Source organism: Pogona vitticeps, chromosome 8 (assembly GCF_051106095.1).
Source record: "Pogona vitticeps strain Pit_001003342236 chromosome 8, PviZW2.1, whole genome shotgun sequence".
Lineage (NCBI taxonomy): Eukaryota > Metazoa > Chordata > Lepidosauria > Squamata > Agamidae > Pogona > Pogona vitticeps.
In genome coordinates, this window is record NC_135790.1 from 9,648,591 (window position 1) to 9,664,067 (window position 15,477).

Below are 15,477 nucleotides of genomic sequence, written 5' to 3' on the forward strand. Positions count from 1 at the left end.
TTTCTTTCTTTCTTTCTTTCTTTCTTTCTTTCTTTCTTTCACCTGCAGTCACATTTCATTTACTTCTTGGTACCAAAACTCTTGAGGAAATACAATTTATAACTCAAATAACTTCTACAATTCCCAGTGTTTGCAAGAATTTGCATACTTGTTTGAATTTTCATCCCACCCATTTAGTGGCCAGACCATTACTCTGTGCAGCTTCCAATATTGTAAGATAAACATAAGCATATGATAAAACTACAATAATAACCTAACACACAAAAACTAAGCCTATGAGTATAAAATAACTAATACAAAAATACAAACAGTACAGCAGATGGTGGCAAAACATGACCAATTATTATAAAATCAACAGAATACAGAAGTTTACTGGTACTCACAATAATACTGGAAGTCATGTTCCTCAGAGTCAATTTAGAAACCACCAAACTAATTTATAGAACTCACTGCCACAAGACATGGTGATAACTACTGGCCTAGGGATGGCTTCTACCAGTAATTCGACAAACTCAGTAAGAATAAACCTACTAATGGCTATTGTAACAACAAGACACTGGAATAGATAGATCTTCAGCCTGATCCACTGTAGATTCTCTTATGTCCATAGATGCATTATGGGTGGCAGGGACAGAAAGTGTCCCGCCTAGAAATATTCTTATTTTGTACCAATTTTAAATATCTTATGGTTTAGTGTTAATGAATTATGTAAAACACAAGACATTTAGAACAGGCGTGACCTGTAGCATTCCACATGTTGTAACACTATGTCAATTTCTACCATGCTTTTCCTCCCCATGTTTTTATTCAACCTATTTTTAGTTATTGTATCTATCCACCCACCCCACCACTCCATTTCAATATCACAGAATTTTAATACAAAAGCCTTTTCTCTCCTGGTTCAGAGACATTCATTTTAAGGGAAAATCACTTTGGATGAGATACAGTCAGATTACAGCAGCCTTCTGAACTCCTCTAACACAAGGTGGACACTTGTGAAAGATTACTAACCTAGAATGTATAGTCCAGGATAAAACAGCTCTCTTTAATCCCATCCCCACAATCAAATTTCAGCTTACTGGATTGGTGGGCAATTTCCAACTTCTCTGAATCTTGTCCACTGAAGGGAATCCATCTTTCCCTGGAATCTACTTCCTTGCAGTAAAACCAATGGGGGGAAACGGGTTCATATTTATTCGCTGACTCTGCTTCCACCGCATCATAGTAGCTGGATGAATTAGAGTTAGATGATAAAGAAGGCTCTGTTGGTTGCTGTTCCACTGTGGACATCGCACTGTCTGGAAGGGGAAAAAAAGGAGAAATGGACAGAACACAAAACACATTGTTAACTTGAAACATCTGCAATTTCTTCAACACCACTATATTTAAAAGATACATATAGATATATAGAGACATAGGTATATATATATTTGAAATAATCCAACCTCTTTCAAAAGATCATGATTTCTGAGCAAATAAGTCAATCCTTGTCATTCTGCTCGGTGTCCCCATGACTATTCTGACCCAGGATACAGCAGCAATAAACAATGATGCTCTGTTACATCCACACCAGTCTCCAAGTTGTTTGGCCAAAATATTGTTCTCCTTGCACTTCACTTTTCATTTACAGTATTTCACCTTGAATGATGAGCTATAACAATCTGTCTCTTTTCTGTCTTGTTCCATGACCAAAGTATTCTAACTTTCTGTATTTTACCAGCTGTATGATTTTGTGGTCTTTATTCATTTATTTTAATACTTCACTTGTCATCCCCCTGACCTGATTTTTTTCTTCTGGATGCTGTAATGCATACACATTTCAAGCATTTATTTTTAATAATAGCCCCTGTGAAAGCCCATACTGTATAATAGAACTTATAGCAGATCTTAGAATACACACTACAACATAAAGCGCAACCCCAAACCAATTTTAAGGGTTTTTTGTCGATAATTTCAAAGATGCTCCTCAGAGACATTCCTATTCTGACTGCTACTGCATTAAATTAAATTATTTGTCAAATTTTCAGTTTGGATATTTCACTATGTTTCTTGGGTCGCTTGCTTTCCTCTGATTGCTGTGAACTTGGCTTAACATTTATTCTTACATAATGCTTAGTATTTATTTCATTTAGTTTATTGCTGACCACCTGCATTGTCACCTGCCTATCAATTGCAGACTAATAACCCTTCCGCTGACAATGATATCATAATTTGAATCAGCAAGCACTTCTATAAAGATGTTCTTGGAGCACAAACTGAAAAGCATTGCTGAGTATTTATCCTTGTACTGTAATGTTATTCTTCGTCTCTTTATGTCCTCTATCATCAGATCTTCAACTTTTTGTAACATTTTGTTCCTGGTATAGGTTGCTGATTACACGAATACCTCTTGAAGGAGCTATGCCGTTCTTTATTAGATGTGTTGAACTTTGTATTTCTGTATCTCAGCTCCCATCTCAACATCTGGTAAAAATAAACACTATTTGTTATCTTCTAAGTTTTGTCCAGCAACAATTCCACCAGTTTGCATACTGGACTTTGGCAGTCTTTCTTAAATAAGCATTCTTAGTCATGTGCATCTCATCTCTCCTTAAATACATGTAGGCAGACTTTGCTTCCTTGGTTCCAAATCATTCTCTGAATCTAAAGTGCATGCCTTCTTTCCCTTCTTCACACTTCTTGTAAATTCTGTAGTTTAATATTTGTAAGAAAATCGCAGGCTTATGAACCTTTTTTTCTGCAGTCACCACGAGCTTTTTTCTGTAGTCCCCATTTCGTTATGTAACATGTCAACTCAGCCAGTTTTCAGAAACAACTGCAGTTCGGGGCAATCCCACCAAGTTCTGACACTTATATAAAAATATACTTGAATCCAGGAATTTTGCTGGATTTTGTTAATCTTACATTTTGTATTTCTAAATTTTTGTTCCTGCATTGTCCTCTGATATAATCTGTTGATCTCCTATCTTCAAATAGCTTTTTAAAGTACTTATTCCATACTACAATTTCCCCAAAAACATTAGCTATGACAACTACTGTTATTCATCAGTAGTGGCAATTATTATTATTGAATATGTTACCCTTTTATCTGTTTATCCATATTAAAAGAGTTGAAGATATTCTGCAGGTGTTCCATTTCTATACTTTATCTCTAGTTTATATTATTTTGGCTGGTCACATGCAATTCTCTATATTTGATGCCATCTTTACTTTTTTAATTTTTGTATCTCTCCCATCAGCTGTTACACTTGTTCTGTCCTTTTCATTTGTCCTTCTGAGGTTGTTGTGGTCACATCATCTATCTCTGTTAATTTAGGACAAGTGACATTTTATATTTGAGCTAAATGAGTGCAAATTTACTGATGCTTCCATGAACCTTTTAATAAAGTATATACAGTTGGATCACTCAGTTCTTTAGTTTCTATGCTTTGTCTCTTTTTTACTTGTTTTATATTATCCTTACTCAGAGGCATGCTACATCAGCAACAGCTTCAGAATACCTTTTTATTGCCTGACCTAAACATAGGCTGAAATCCTGTTGCACTAGGCATAGGGTAAAAACATTTCTGCACATCTGAATGCCATGAAACCCATTGCATGCCTGAGTGCACAACTGATTGTGCAACTAATCGTGCAACTGCACCTGCAAACCTCTTGCTGGATATGGCTTCCACCTTGGAGTGAATTCTACAACTGCTTACACAACATCAAGTGTAGCTTAAACAAGATTTTAGTCACTGTATACAGTACTAGTAGTTACTTGAACATAGACAAATCTTGGCGAATAAATGTCACTGGTGCCAAGAATTTTAGCATTCATTCTTTTGATATATTTTACTGTATTATTTATCTTTTATACCTTGGACATTCCAAGCTCCCAACTTAACTTTCAAGCCTGAAGACTGTTAGTACTGCCTAGACATCTAACACCTACAAACAAACTGAAGGCCTTTTTACTTTTTTTTCAACTGCCCTGAAAAAAGTACTTGAAAGATATGGGCCAAAATTCTCTTGCATAGCTACACAAATAGGATAACTTTGGAGATAAATTGCCCCAATTTATGAAATAATTTTAGACATTATCAGTTCCATGCCCAGTCACATAACTCAGTATGCAACCAATATTGTCTACAGTGATTTCTTAACGTGGAGCAATTTGCCTCAAAAGGCATGAGGATTTCAGTCATAATGAGTTGGTTTTCCATTGATTTCTTCATCTCGATTGCAACAACTGTGATCACATCCACATTTATCCATTCAAAATCCTACTGGCTTTGTTTGCCTTTGGCTGGTCAGGACAGCTAGAGGCAATTTAGTCTTTGTTTTAATCCTGTATATCTCTTGGGCATGCTTCTCCACCCAAACCCACTGACTCTTCCAAGGGTGAAGTTAATTAACTGCTAGTCTGTACATATGTAGCTGAAAAATGTGGTGGTACTACTCACGGGGTTGATCCAGAATCCAACCCCTCTATGATACAAGACATATAAAACTTTAAATGAGCCAACAACAATTGCACGTATGATTAATTTCTACTGATAGTGTCTCAAAAGCCCATCACATGTACAACCACAAATATGAACTATCACTTCTCAACACAGTTAAGTGGGGAGGAAGTCAACTGAACTTTTCATAAATAGATTTAGTACTGGGTACTTAGAATGAGCAAAACAGCAGGAGTTTAGGCTCCGCTGACATTCCTTCCTTCTTCACTTGTATTCCCTAACAAAGACTCCTCAAATGTCTTGGAAAGTAACTGACAACACCACCCTATAGAAGTCTAGCCAAACTAAAAGCCTCACATAATTCTACTGGACTGACAATCTAAGAATTGCACCCTAAATTATATTTTGCAAGGATCTGTGATAATGGTGCCTGCATAATCTCCATGTACTTGACTAATTCTTTGATTTTCAATTCTACACATTACACAAGTATAAAAACAAGAGCTGAAGATTTTAACATGTCTCCTAAGAAAATTCTAGCATTCAACATGTAATGGTAGGTGCCATCATTGTTTTTCAATTTTATTTTCCTAATTTTCATAAATGCAGCCTTCCAAGGTTCTTGAACAAAGGTATCTCACCATTAACCGTACAGTATGTCTAATAGCCCACACAAATACTTGTTACAGTTTATAATCTTATCCCTTTTAATTTTACAGAAGATAAATTGTAATAGCATCACTTTATTGACATAAATATGCATCCAGAAGATAATGAGCTGGAAACAGCCACAGGATCCTAATTACTTTTCTGTTCCACTGCAGGATCAAGATAATTATGCTTTTATTCCTTTAAAGAGACCACATGGGCTTGTTAACAGGAAACATTTAAATCTCAGTGTTACGATACTTGCTATATACACCTGAGCCAAGCTCATCCAAGTTAACTTCCTACTTCTGCAGGCTGCAGGTAGATTCACATATTCACCTATTTGACAATTCTACTTCTGCACAACAATGCACCAGCTTACTCAAATGTTCCTTCTCCAGAAATGTTCAAGGGAGATTTCTTCATTGCTCATTGCTTCAAAATATTAAGGCGCATACAATGATAGAAAAGTTACCATGATGATTGGGTTGCTAGTTCTGGCATCACAGACATGGGCTGCGCTAAGGAAACGGAAACAATGGAAACAACAAGAACAAGGCGCTGTCAAGTCAGTTCTGACTTATAGTGACCCTTTTGGGGGTTTTCTAGGTAAAGAGTCCTCAGAAGTGGTTTGCCATGCCCTTCTTCTGGGGACATCCTGGGACTTACAGCTTGCCCAAGTTCACACAGGCTGGTTCTACTTTACAGAAGGCAGCGTGGGGGGATCAAACTCCAGTCTAGATACCTACCTGACTGAGCTACCTAGCCAGCTAAGTGTAAAGATAATAGGAAATGAATTATCTTACTAATTGCAAATTGTACAAGGACAGACGGCCATTTGGACAGGCAACCACGGCCCCACATTAACAGCCACCCTCAGCAAGATGTTGACTTTACTGTCAGCAATGCGATGATGAACAACTGATCCCTTGTGTAGGAGGAGCACCTACCACTTCCTTTTAACTGCACAGAGCGTTCTTATTGACACTCAGCTCACCCATGCAAAGGCCTCCTCCTTCTCCTCGCCGCCACCACCACAGGCTTAACCGATCATTTGAGCACATGCTTCGAATGCCGCCGGGAGGGTTTCATCATCATTCATGCTGATCGGTGCCCATCACCGAGGGAAGCAGCAGGGAGCGTGTGACCGATTCCCTTGGGGGGGGGCTTGCAGAAACCACCACCATCGTCACCCTGGCACAGCCATTAGTGACACTCCTGATGCCACGTTCAAAGCACGGCTGCCCCCCTCTTCCCCCCCTCCCCTCGTTCAGCAAAGAGCCCCAGCAAACCAGCACCGGATCCATCCCTCCCTCCATCCCCTTCAAGAGCCCCGGGCACCTTTTAACTCATCCCAGAGGAAGGCTGGGTACCATCACAGCCATCCGCTTTTTTTTCTTCCCCTCCCTCCCTCCCTGTTGCCCAGCCTTTACCACGTCGCCTGACAGGAACCGCCTCGCCGTCCAGAGGCTCGCTACCCAAACCACCGCATCCCAGTCTCACCAGTGACCTCCCACCACCACCATCGCCGCCTCAAAAATAGACACACTGGGGCAACTGGCTCCCTCTCCCCCCCCTCCACACACACACACACACACACACACACACGGATCTGGGAGACACCCCAAGGAGAAAGCTCCCCTCCTCAGCAATAACAACCCCCCCCCCCGCCCATCCCCTCGCCCCCGCTTCAGCCTGCAAGTAAGGGGACACGGACTCGGACTCGGACACACACACACACACACACACACACACAAAACCCGCGCGGGTGCGCACCTCCTAGTCGCCCGTCGCCCGCGGGACGGTAAGTATCCAGGCAGGGGATGCCGGCGACCACCACGACCCCTCGCCGACCCGACGCGCGTTCACTGAACGTCGGGAAGCGGTCTCTCAGGGAGCCACTGAGGAGGGGCTGGCGGGTGGCGATTTCAGGGGACACGCACACAACACACACACACACAACACACGTCTCTCCCCACCTCGCCTCCCTCCCCACCTGCTTCTCGAGGCTCCGTCGGCTCACCCGAGGCGCCCAGGCCGCGACGCCTGCCTTCCTTCCTCCTCGTTCCCGCTCGGGGCCCGGCCGGCCAGCGCGGCTGAGGAGGGAATTCAGGCAAGACGAGGCGCCTGGGCCGGCTCCGCTCGCCCGCTTGCCCGCCCGCCCACCGGCCACGGGGGAGGAGCCTAAGCCCGGCCCCGCCCCGCGCCCCCCTCGGCCCGCCCCCGCTGTCCCCCCCCCCTGGAGCGGCCAAGGAGCGCGGCTGGAGGCCCAAAAGGGCGCCGAACGGGAGAGAGGGCGAAGAATCGCCTCAGGAGAAAGGCGGCCTCGGCCCTGACGGCGGGCTCGGGGGTGGGGTGGGGGGGCAACGGAGAGGAGACCCCGCGCCCAGGCTCCCCTCCTTCGTTTTATGGGGGCAGGAGTGGGCGAGGTGTAGGACAACAAGTCCCATCAGGGGCAGGCAAGGTTGTCCTTCCCTGCCTCTTTGACCGTTCCTTGTGTGGAAGAGGAAATCTTAGCAGGCCTCTTTTTGTCCGGAGAGCCATCCTCCTTCCATACAGCTGCTCAAGAAGAAGCACTTTGGCTCAGGTCGCCATGCCCTTTGGCTAACCTAGCTGAGGCTTCATGGGATATGTAGTCCCATAGGCTTCTGATAGGCTCAATGCATTGCTAACCCCCCAGTTGTGGTGGGAATATGTGGGGTTAATGCATTTTTAAAATCATAGCATTGACTCTCCTGGCTGCAATTTGGGCATAGGGTGGGGCCTACCATCTCTTTTTACCCATCTTTGGAGGGTGGGTGGGGAACCTTCTTTACTCCACATGTTTTGGATCATCTGCTATCAGTCCCCACCAGAATAAGAACAAAAATGCTATTCCACGCCTTGGATTCGTGTGCCTCCCCACCCCAGCATATTTACAAGGAGAACAAGAATCAACAGCTTCTGCTTTCCATTTAAGACGGTTTGTTCTTTTGTCTGAAAAGGGGACCCTTTCACCAAAATCCTGAATGAGCCATGGTAAAACAGCAGTGATCGTCATGCCAATTGGCTGCAGACGCCAAATTTTACTCATCAGCTGGAAGAGGAGACTTTTTTTAGAATCCTCCACACAATAATAAAGAGACTGGATACACAGAGTGTTTCCATCCTGTCTCATTACCATTCCACCTATCTTGCTTCTTAAGCATGGCCTTTGATTTGAAGAAGAAGCAGACTTCAAGGAGGTGATTTCAAAAATTAGAGGGGGGGATGTAAATGGAGTTCGAAAGGACCCATCTGGGAAAAGTGCCAAACATAAATAAGTGTGGGATAGCTTTCAAGATAGAGCACCAATATTGTTAGAAGGGTAAACTAGAACTTCAGAGGATCCTATTCAATCTTCACCGAGTTCTGAAATCTACTTGGGCCGGTTACTCTTAGCCACTGGCATACCTCACAGACTCATTGTGAGGATAAGGGAGGAAGAGCTGCAGATACTGTTTGGAGCCCATTCGAGGAAACGTGGAGGTGTACAACTGTAACAAGTAAAGTGGTGATATGGAGCAGAAAAAGATGGAGATAACGCTTACTGCAAAATGGCTTTTTAATACAGGATAAAGTAAGGTTTTGAAACTTAGGGGAGAAACTTAAAACCACTAGAAGATCCATCTTTTAAAAGGAAATGGAAAGATTATGGCTCAAGAGTTGAAAATATTGAGATTAGAAGTTTCCAGAAAATCTTAGAGCCTTGAAAGCTGTGTTCCTCTATGTCTTACATTTTTAATTGTACATCCTTAATGGCAGAAGCCACCTTAGGGTCTTTTTGAGATTCAAAATATGGGATAAGGAACATTTTTAAGTGAATAAAATAAAAGCGTAGTGGGCAGCGGCATCTACGAAACATGAAGCATTGGGCAGCAGAGAGAAAGAGAGACAGGTGGCAAATAGGACTATTCATTCCTCTTGTTCCTAAAAGAGAAACAGAATTGCTGTCGGATGTTTGTTGGGACACCCACTGGAGCAACCAGAACCTTAAAAATAAAAAGTAATAAATTTTATTCAGTCAGGCCTGTTTATCTCAGTGCTGACCCTTCACATATTTCACACTGTTGACTAAGAGCTTTGCACAATGGGTTGTGTGTTTTCCTAATTCCTGAAGCCCATTTTTGAAAGAAGTGTTTTGTGCTGAATGCTAATCTGTTCCTGTCTTAACTATGAGGAAATTGTACAAGAGCAATACTTCTACAAGTAGGTTCTTTTTTTCCTATCACAGCTCAAAGTCCTACAAATGAGATCAGTTATAGACTTGTAGGATCAAAGGGCGAAGATTGCTGAAAACAGGCTGCTACAGCATGATACGTCCAGTGTGTAGTCCCATCAAGACCTTGGAACAAGCATCTCAGACTACATTAAACAGAATGAGATGGTGGGTCCCTGTCCACAGCAGGGCTAGCTTAAGTGAAGTAAATAAGGGGAGGACCATTAAGTCCAAAGTCTAAAACAGTTTGGCAGTATCACTGTTATCTGCTCCTATGTTTTCTCCTGTGCCTGGCCTACATAGGTAGCAGGAGAAGACAGGTAAGTGTGCAGTGGTTGTTCCATGAAATAAAATGAGCCAACAGCAGTACAATATATGACAAAACAAATCAAGGACACAAAATTGAAAGGGTCAACAATTTGTGCAATTAGCTTTTATAATTATATGTGGTGTGCTTGGCATGAGCTTGATATTCCCAACAGAAATTCATTAATTGCCTACTAGAGGGTCTTAAATGTTACATGATTTGCCTTCCGCATATGTAGCAAAGCAACAGGATTTCAGCCTGTGTGTATTTTTTGAAAAACTGAATTTTTAGAAAAAGAAATTTTATCTCCTTAACAAGGAGTAAGTTGTGCCAAGACAAACTGCAAGACAATATTCTTCAATATTATTGCATTTTAAATATTGTATTAGATGCCTTGAGAATCTTTGATCATAGGTGGGATAGAAAGTTAAATTATAAATCCTCCAGCATGGTGCTAGTACAATTTCCTGTTTATACTTAGCGACAGAATGTCAAAATACCTTAATTGTACATAAATAATTAATGCACAGTTGTTACTGCTGTATTACTCCTAGGCTGCGTGTCTGGTGCTGCTGCTCTTTAGGAACTATGAATAGGCTATAATGATGATAATTACACTTTTTACAATAGCTGGGTCATGAGCTCACAGCACTAAATAAGAGCTTCTCTGTTGTGCCATTCCAATTGGGCTTTGAGATCTTCTAAAACAAATACAAGATAAAACTAAACAATTATATTAAGTTAACAGAAAACAAACAATTGAGCAGGACCAATGAAAATATCCAAGGAGAGTATGAAAGTCTTCAGAAGTCATAATCAAAACAGCTTTTTCTAATCTAAACTGGAGCTTTTGAAATGAGTTAAGCTGTTAATAACCAGAAAAGGATTAGTAGATAGTTCATGTCTGGTCATGAAAGCAAATGCGTAGGTTTAAAATGTACTCACTTGAATTCTACGTGTGTATTCTTTTCCCTCGGTGTCTGCTTTGTGGGTCCTACGGTTCTAGGACAAACTGCCAAAGAGAACTGTGAAGTTGCTCAGCTGTTTTTACATAACAGCACTTACAGATAGATGTTTCATTATTTTGTAATGTGGAGTCTGGGGATAAATAGGCATGTCTTCTTCACTCACTATAAAGTCCACCATGCCTGAATTTGATGAATTCTTCTAACCCAAAAGCCTTGTTTACGAGGTTTTAGAAGAGCTGTAAACAATGCATGAATTTCATCCCCTTTGACTACACTGTCAGTCAGTGTTATCATCAGCATTCTACTGCACAAATTGTGCCACTTAGGGCCAAGAGTGAATCTGTGACATTCATTCATTTTAAAAGTCCGACAGCTTCTAAACCAAAAGGCAGATTTTTTTTTAGCATTCCTGCTGCTCTCCATTCTTAGAATGGTGTCTGTGAGTTGCATGCTTCTGAAATTTATTCATTTTTAACTGGTTATGAAGGGGCTCTTCTAATAATGTATGTAGAGACGATCATTTGACTAGACAGTTACTGCAAACTACACAAGATAATTTATATACCATTGAAAAGATGAATCATATGTTTAAACCACTCCACCTCTTTTGTGCCCAGCTTAGGGGCTGTTCAGAGTAAAATTCAACACCTTATGACTGTGGTGAATGAAAGTGTCCATTTCTGCATCACATTTTATTCTGGCCCAAAATCAAACGGCATATAAACCCATAGCCTGAAAACTGTGCTTCATGTATTTGAAGAAGTACTTTGGGTCCACAAAAGCTCATGCAAACAGAACAATAAAACTTTCGAGGAGAGACATCAAGACACACAGAATATGTGTAAAGAATTTCTCCCCAAAAATGGTTGGGAGTTCAGTTCCTCACTGCACCTTCTTGACAGGAAGTGGATTCAGTGATTCATAGGGTCTCTTCCAGTTCTGCAATGTATTATTATTATTATTATTATTATTATTATTATTATTATTATTATTATTATTATTATTATTATTATTATTATTATTATTATTATTATTATTATTATTATTATTATTATTATTCAGAAACACCAGGCAGAGTCAACATTATAAAACATTGATTGGTATTATATAACAGATACAAGTTTTAACCAAAAACCTAAGTACCTGTTTAATATTGGCGCATTATGTATGCTGTCCTAATATTGCAATTTTTTGTAGTTCTGATGTTATTTCTGAGATCTGCAACTGCTCATAGTATTATGTTAAGTTTCCTGATATTTTTCCTAAAGCCTCAATGACTATGGGGACCACTGAAGTGTGTTTTTTTCAAAGGCGAGATGTTTCGTTTCCCAGGTCTCTATATTTTGTTAGTTTTTCCAGTTCTTTATTTTCAACTCTGGCATCCCCTGGAACTCCAGTGTCAATGATCTAAACATTTCTTCATTCTATTACTATGTCTGGTGTGTTATGTTCATAGTGTCTATCCATTTGGATCCAGAAATCCCACAAGATCATGACTTCCTCATTTTCTGACACCTTCTCTACCTGATATTCTTATGGGTTTTTGGAGGCTGGCAAGTTATATTTTTTGCATTATAATCAGTGTACTAACTTTGCCACTCTATCATGTCTAACTTTGTAATCTATTTGTGCAGCCTTTGAGCATTAGCAGATGAGGTGTGACACAGTTTCATCTTTTTCTTATCAGTCGACCTTTGCTGTTAGCACAATTTCTTTGGATCTTGGCTTTCATCACATTGGTTTGGAGCGCTTATTATTATTATGACAATAAGCATGATGATATGATGCAGTGGTTCTTTTTATACTTTAAAATGAAATTTTGAAGAGTACAAGCTGTGTGGCAACAGAGATGTATACTATATAAACAGCAATAACTAAAAAGGCATTTTCTCTTTTCAGGAAATGTCTATCATACACCTCTGTTCACTTGACCCATCAAGGAAACATGCCACCTGTTTCTCTCCCCCCTCGCTGGAATTGTTATTCAAAACATTTGCATGGCCAAAGATTTCCAGTCTTCTGCAGGCATAGAATTCATACACTTTTTTTCACAAACTGAAATAGGACCACGTTTGTGGCAGTCTTAATTTCATACCACTGCCTGAGGTTCTCTTCTGTGACTGCACACTGCAGTTTATGTCGAATTGAGAGCACAGGGAATGTTAAAAATGGCTCTGCAGTTGGCTTGGAAGGTGTGAGTGAGCCTTTCAAAACTGAATGGATCCCACTCATAAATGCTGAAAGGACCTATTCTTTAATGCTGAATTGATTCACTCTCCAGTCATCCATTGTCTTATTATATGAAAGTCAAAGAAGTGTTTGATCTTTCTAAGTGATACAATAAGCTAAAAAAGCAGATTCGTGGGACCAGATAGGCCTTGTTAGCCTGTGCCAAGTGAATCTACCAAAGCCCAGAAAACGGTATCAGAAGCCCCATTTTCTGACCATCATTAAAAGGGGGTAGGGATGGATCAGCCTTTTTATGATTGCACTGTTTTGCTGGCTGCTGTATGCTCACACTGAGGCATTTTAAATACTGTACAAGTAAGTCTTATTGTTTGGGTTTTTCCTTCTTTGTGAGCTAGCTTCGGGTTATGGTTTTTTAAAACTGGAACTTAAAGATAGATGAAACAGTTAAAACTACATGAGCAACTATGGTTGAGACGGAAGGCTGTTCATAGCACTCAATAGCTTAATAGTATTACTACTGATTATGATGATGAAAGCGAAGATTCAGGGAATTAGTGTTAGCAGCAAATGTTGACCCTGCCAAGAAAAAGAAATTGCATCACACCTCATCAAATAGTTTCATTGCTTGCAAAAGTGTATCAGACTTTGCAAAGCATCAAGATACATTGAGAAACAACTGTGATCACATAGGGCTCCAAGATTAAGAAACATTCCCAAATGCCATGAAGTAGTGGTGTAGATGAGAGGCTTTGATTTCAAGGACTTCAGAATTCACATCCTTAGGCTGTAGTCTTACACCTACTTCTCTGGTGATATTTAATACTGAGTAGAAGGCGCAGCATCCTGTTTGACAGCATAATGAAATTGACAAACTGCTCTGGCACAGAAGACTAATCCAATGGCTGGCAGAGGGATTAGCCTACCTCTAATGCAAAAGTCCAAAAGAGAAGCATACTTTTCTAGAACACAGAAATGCCACATTTTTAAAATATTAAATATGGATTCACTTATCTGCAGTAATCTTCTAGTGCTGAGTCTTTTCAGTAGTCCTTAATTCTCCAGGATACAATTTTACATGTGTACTCTAGCTTGAAAGTCTGCTCCCAGACATGTTCAAGCAAGTTTACCATCATAGCTGTTTTAACTTAATGCATGACTGTTTGAACCTGTTCCATTCCTGTCTGAAAAGACAACCATTTCATGCCTCTCCTGTTGGGAAGTAGGAATGTATGCTATTTATTTACACGTGGCCATGTTTGTTGTTCATATTAATGAACTGCATAGTCTAGTTTCTCTTGGTGTCTTTCATTGGTCAACCACTCACTGTTCTGGTATAATCTAAGCTTCTGACATTCATATTCTAGGCTGTTCTGCCTCCTTTGTACTTACAATGCCTGTGCAGTCTTTCCTTATTTATTCTCAGATTTATCACATTGCAAAGGACTTGTGTATGGTGTCTTACCTGTATTTCTATTGGTGTTTTTATTATTGTTATTTCATCTCATTCTGTTAACTGCCCAGAGTAGGGGCTCTGCCATTAATTGGGCATGATAAAAATGTAAATAAATGCATACTTCCAGATGGATATCCTTTACAGTACAAAATCTATGAGTACCCCAATACGTGTGAAAAAATGCAAGCAAAAAAAAAAAAATCTTGATTTAATCATGTGGTTTCAACTCAGTAAGTGCTCTCTTGCTTGCTGCAACCTTAATATATACATATATTGTTTACTGATTCTTCCTGTGTCTGAAAGTGTGCTGTCAACCACTGGAAGTGCTAATGAACAAAGATTATTGGAAGTGAAAACAATACAAGCAAGGAGATTGTTAAAAATATGTACTGACAGATAGGTATCTCTTAAAGTTGTAAGAAGCATGGGTGCTGTTATTGGAGTGGAATTACATGATTAAATACAGATCTACATTATCCATGCCGAGGAGGTAACAATTTGACTTGCCTTTAGAATGTTAGAGGCAGCACTTAAGGATGAGCATCACTTAGACTAGCCATTCTCAATGGGGGCCCTGGCACAGACATGAAGCAATTCTTCACACATCACCTTATAAGTTTCCTTACGCAATTTACACAATCCTGATTCAATCTTTATTTCTTTCAAATTGTGTTTAATCCTGGATATTTTATAATCAGGCTTCCAAGAATTTTCATCATTGTATTATGTCGGAGGAGGGGGGGACTCCACAAATAATTTCAAGCAGAGATAGAAAATAGGATTATCCAGTCTATTTAAATTTTAAAATCTGATTTTAAAGGCGTTTTTAAAAATTGATTTTTTTCTTCACTGTGCTCTACTAGCACATTTAACAAGGGATGCCATCAAGTGGGTCATTCTGCAGCTGGTACAGTATTCAACAACCGAAATCATGGATGTCTTATCACAGCTGTGACATACGTTAGTTGCATATCCTCACTAGATGACAATATACTTACTATTTGAAATGAAAATTAAACATTGCAGCAATATACTAAACAAGTGAGATACGCTGCCCAAACAAATATTTATACAACCTACTGCCTATTATATAGGTTTAGCTTTCCTAAAATGATGCAAGCCCTGTGAAGTTCGCCTGGCAGAAAATAAGTACTGAGCCCAAGATCATCCAGTGCAGTCTATGGCTAAGCACGGAATTGGAAGTTCATTTTCCTTGATTCAAGCCCAAG

The 15,477-nt window shown here is 40.2% G+C and overlaps 1 protein-coding gene across 2 annotated transcripts in view; it reads right to left on the reverse strand.

Annotated features, from left to right (window-relative positions):
* DDHD2 (DDHD domain containing 2) overlaps positions 1 to 7,263 on the reverse strand; it is a 31,340-nt gene extending 24,077 nt beyond the window's left edge. Inside the window, exons 1-2 of one of the 2 annotated variants that reach the window (XM_020786132.3) lie at positions 7,090 to 7,263; positions 1,080 to 1,298 (exon numbers count right to left, since the gene is read on the reverse strand). In XM_020786132.3, coding sequence (XP_020641791.3) covers positions 1,080 to 1,290 — 211 coding nt within the window. In that variant the 5' untranslated portion in view covers positions 1,291 to 1,298; positions 7,090 to 7,263. The remainder of the gene's footprint in view (positions 1 to 1,079; positions 1,299 to 7,089) is intronic. The other variant, XM_020786129.3, reaches the window with a different exon arrangement.
* Positions 7,264 to 15,477: the final 8,214 nt, after the last annotated feature.